Here is a 2,535-nt window from a genome sequence, read left to right on the forward strand (position 1 = left end):
GTAGACAAACACAATACTCAATATTTGGAAAAACATTCATAACACCTTTCGGAATGCTAAAATGCCAATAAGAAATAATGACTAATCCTTCTCGTTCACCAAAACTTTTCTTTAAATTCTCAAAAAACCATCTCCAGGATGCATCATTTTTAGAGTCAACAATACTAAAAGCAAGAGGAAAAATCCGATTGTTACCATCAATTGTTGAAGGCATCAAAAGAGTCCCAGCATATTTACATTTCAAGAACGTCCCATCAATCGATATATTAGACTTACAATGCTTCCAACCCTCAATTGATGCACCAATAGCCATATAACAATACTTAAAATGGCCATTTATGTTAGCTTCATAGGCAGTGAATGTACCTAAAAGAAGAAAATAAATAACTAAGCCAGATTACAACAGGTATATAATTGGTTGATGCCTACCAATGATAGTTTCTATCATTGGTTGCAGTCTATCACCAATAGCTTCCATTATTTTCATGTTATCAGTGATGGATGATATCAGTGATAAACTCCAATCAGTGATAGGAGCTATGATTGATAGATCATATAATAAGTCGAAAACAAGAAACCTGGATTCTTTTCTTCTAACTTCATCAAAAACTTTGGAATCAAAGCATATGATTCATGTGCATCGCCTTTCAAAGCCTTCATTATTTGCTCTTTTGCCCTCCATGCTTTATAATAGCTAATAGTTACTCCAAATTTCTTACTAACCTTATTCACAATATCACTAGGAGTTGAGGTATGAGAATAACTAAATCTAAAATCATTTCTTAAACATTCAGCTATTAAGGACGAAGAAGCTTTCCTATGACAAGTTTGAATACTTTTTATAGAACAATCATGAATATTAATAAATTTTCTAAGCATCTACAAAACACTCTGCTTGTAACGGGATGTTCTCACATACCACTGACAACCATCTTGAACACATCGAAACACGATTGCTCTTGAATTTGACGTTATAGTCTTAAATTCAAAATTCTTCTTAACTGCTTTCAAGTAAATATAATTTGATAAAATCTCTTTACTAGCAAACACATCTTTTTCTTTCAAATCACGAACAATATGTATATCCATAATCACTTGAAAATTGCCATCATCAATCACAGGTTAGAAGAAGGAACAATAGACAAATAATTCCCAGCTCCACTAGAAACAACATTAGAAGACACTTCCAAACATGAACTACTGACATGAGCAACCAAAGGATGTCGTGTATTGTGTTCCTTAACTAAAGCCAAAAATCAAGCTATATTCTTCCTTCATGAATGTGAACTACATTTTGAACCTCATTCATAACAAAATCTAATAAAATTGAAAGTTCTATAGAAGAAGTAGACATATCCAAACAAATCTCTTTCACTATTAAACCCATAAAATCTTCAAAAACCATTATATCATCTACTAAAACTCCAGTTGATTTGTAATTCACATAGCAGCGTTTTTCATTTCATATTCCACTATGAAAAACAACTATTGGAATAACCATGTTTTAAAATTCTTACAAACGTAAAACAAAAACTCTTGAATAATAATATCAATAGGTTCTAATACCTATCAAAAGAAAATATAAATCTATCAATACCACTGATACTAGTCTAAAACTAGGCATGTCTTTCAATGGATATCAATAAAAAATAATGAACAAGTAAAAAATGATAGAAATCACATATATTCTAGCAGTGATAGTCACTATCAATGATAGCCACTGATATCTTTCGATTGATGACAGTAGCTTCTAAACCCTAAGTTAATACATTGAAAATAGTAGAAAATCATAAATGACAAACAAAAAGCCAAGGTAGCTGTAATATCAAACATCAAAATACACTGATATGTTTCTAGAAATATTATATAATATCAAATAAAAGAGTGAAAAATGCAAGCCCTAACTTAATTAATCAATCAAAACTCAAAATATCAAAGAAAAAGTAAACAACGCAATGAACAAAGCAAAATTTCATGAAAGCACACAAACTCTGCTCACAATCCATTATGTTCACAGTGAGTTGAAGAAATCATTAGGTTCTTGAGAAAAAGAGAAAGAAAATACATATGAGCGGAAGAAATCAAGAAAAAAATTGAAAAACAAAATCGAAAAAATAAGAACACTCAAAGAAAACAAACTCCCAATTGAAGATGCAATAAAAAAAAAGAAACGAACTCACAAATTGGAATTGATCAAGTATCACGAAACTTCACGAATTGGAATTCATGAATTGAAATTGAGAGTGAATGAAGACTAATTCTTCCATAGAGCTTCACCGTGAAAGAATGAAAATGGCAATGTGAAAAAGGAAAGTTAATAAAGGGAAAGAGAGGGTAAATTTGGAGTTTTAAAAAAAGTAATAGCTTGACTGGTCAATATTTTCTATATTAGCAAATATTTTAAATGTGATATATATGATTGGAAGTTGTTTTTCCTATTTGTATTATTTGATACAAATTTTCTAGTTATTATATAATTATATTATATTAATTAAATTAAAATTAGTTTTAAATTTTAATTTAAATTTGATGTTT

The 2,535-nt window shown here is 29.6% G+C and overlaps 1 protein-coding gene across 1 annotated transcript in view; it reads right to left on the reverse strand.

The window, feature by feature from the left end:
* Window positions 1-1,617, reverse strand: part of LOC120090581 — a 30,366-nt gene extending 28,749 nt beyond the window's left edge. The window contains exons 1-2 of the mRNA XM_039048309.1: window positions 579-1,617; window positions 11-366 (exon numbers count right to left, since the gene is read on the reverse strand). Of these exons, the coding sequence (XP_038904237.1) occupies window positions 11-366; window positions 579-879 (657 nt within the window). The 5' untranslated portion in view covers window positions 880-1,617. The remainder of the gene's footprint in view (window positions 1-10; window positions 367-578) is intronic.
* Between the last annotated feature and the right edge of the window lie 918 nt (window positions 1,618-2,535).

Source organism: Benincasa hispida, chromosome 11 (assembly GCF_009727055.1).
Source record: "Benincasa hispida cultivar B227 chromosome 11, ASM972705v1, whole genome shotgun sequence".
Lineage (NCBI taxonomy): Eukaryota > Viridiplantae > Streptophyta > Magnoliopsida > Cucurbitales > Cucurbitaceae > Benincasa > Benincasa hispida.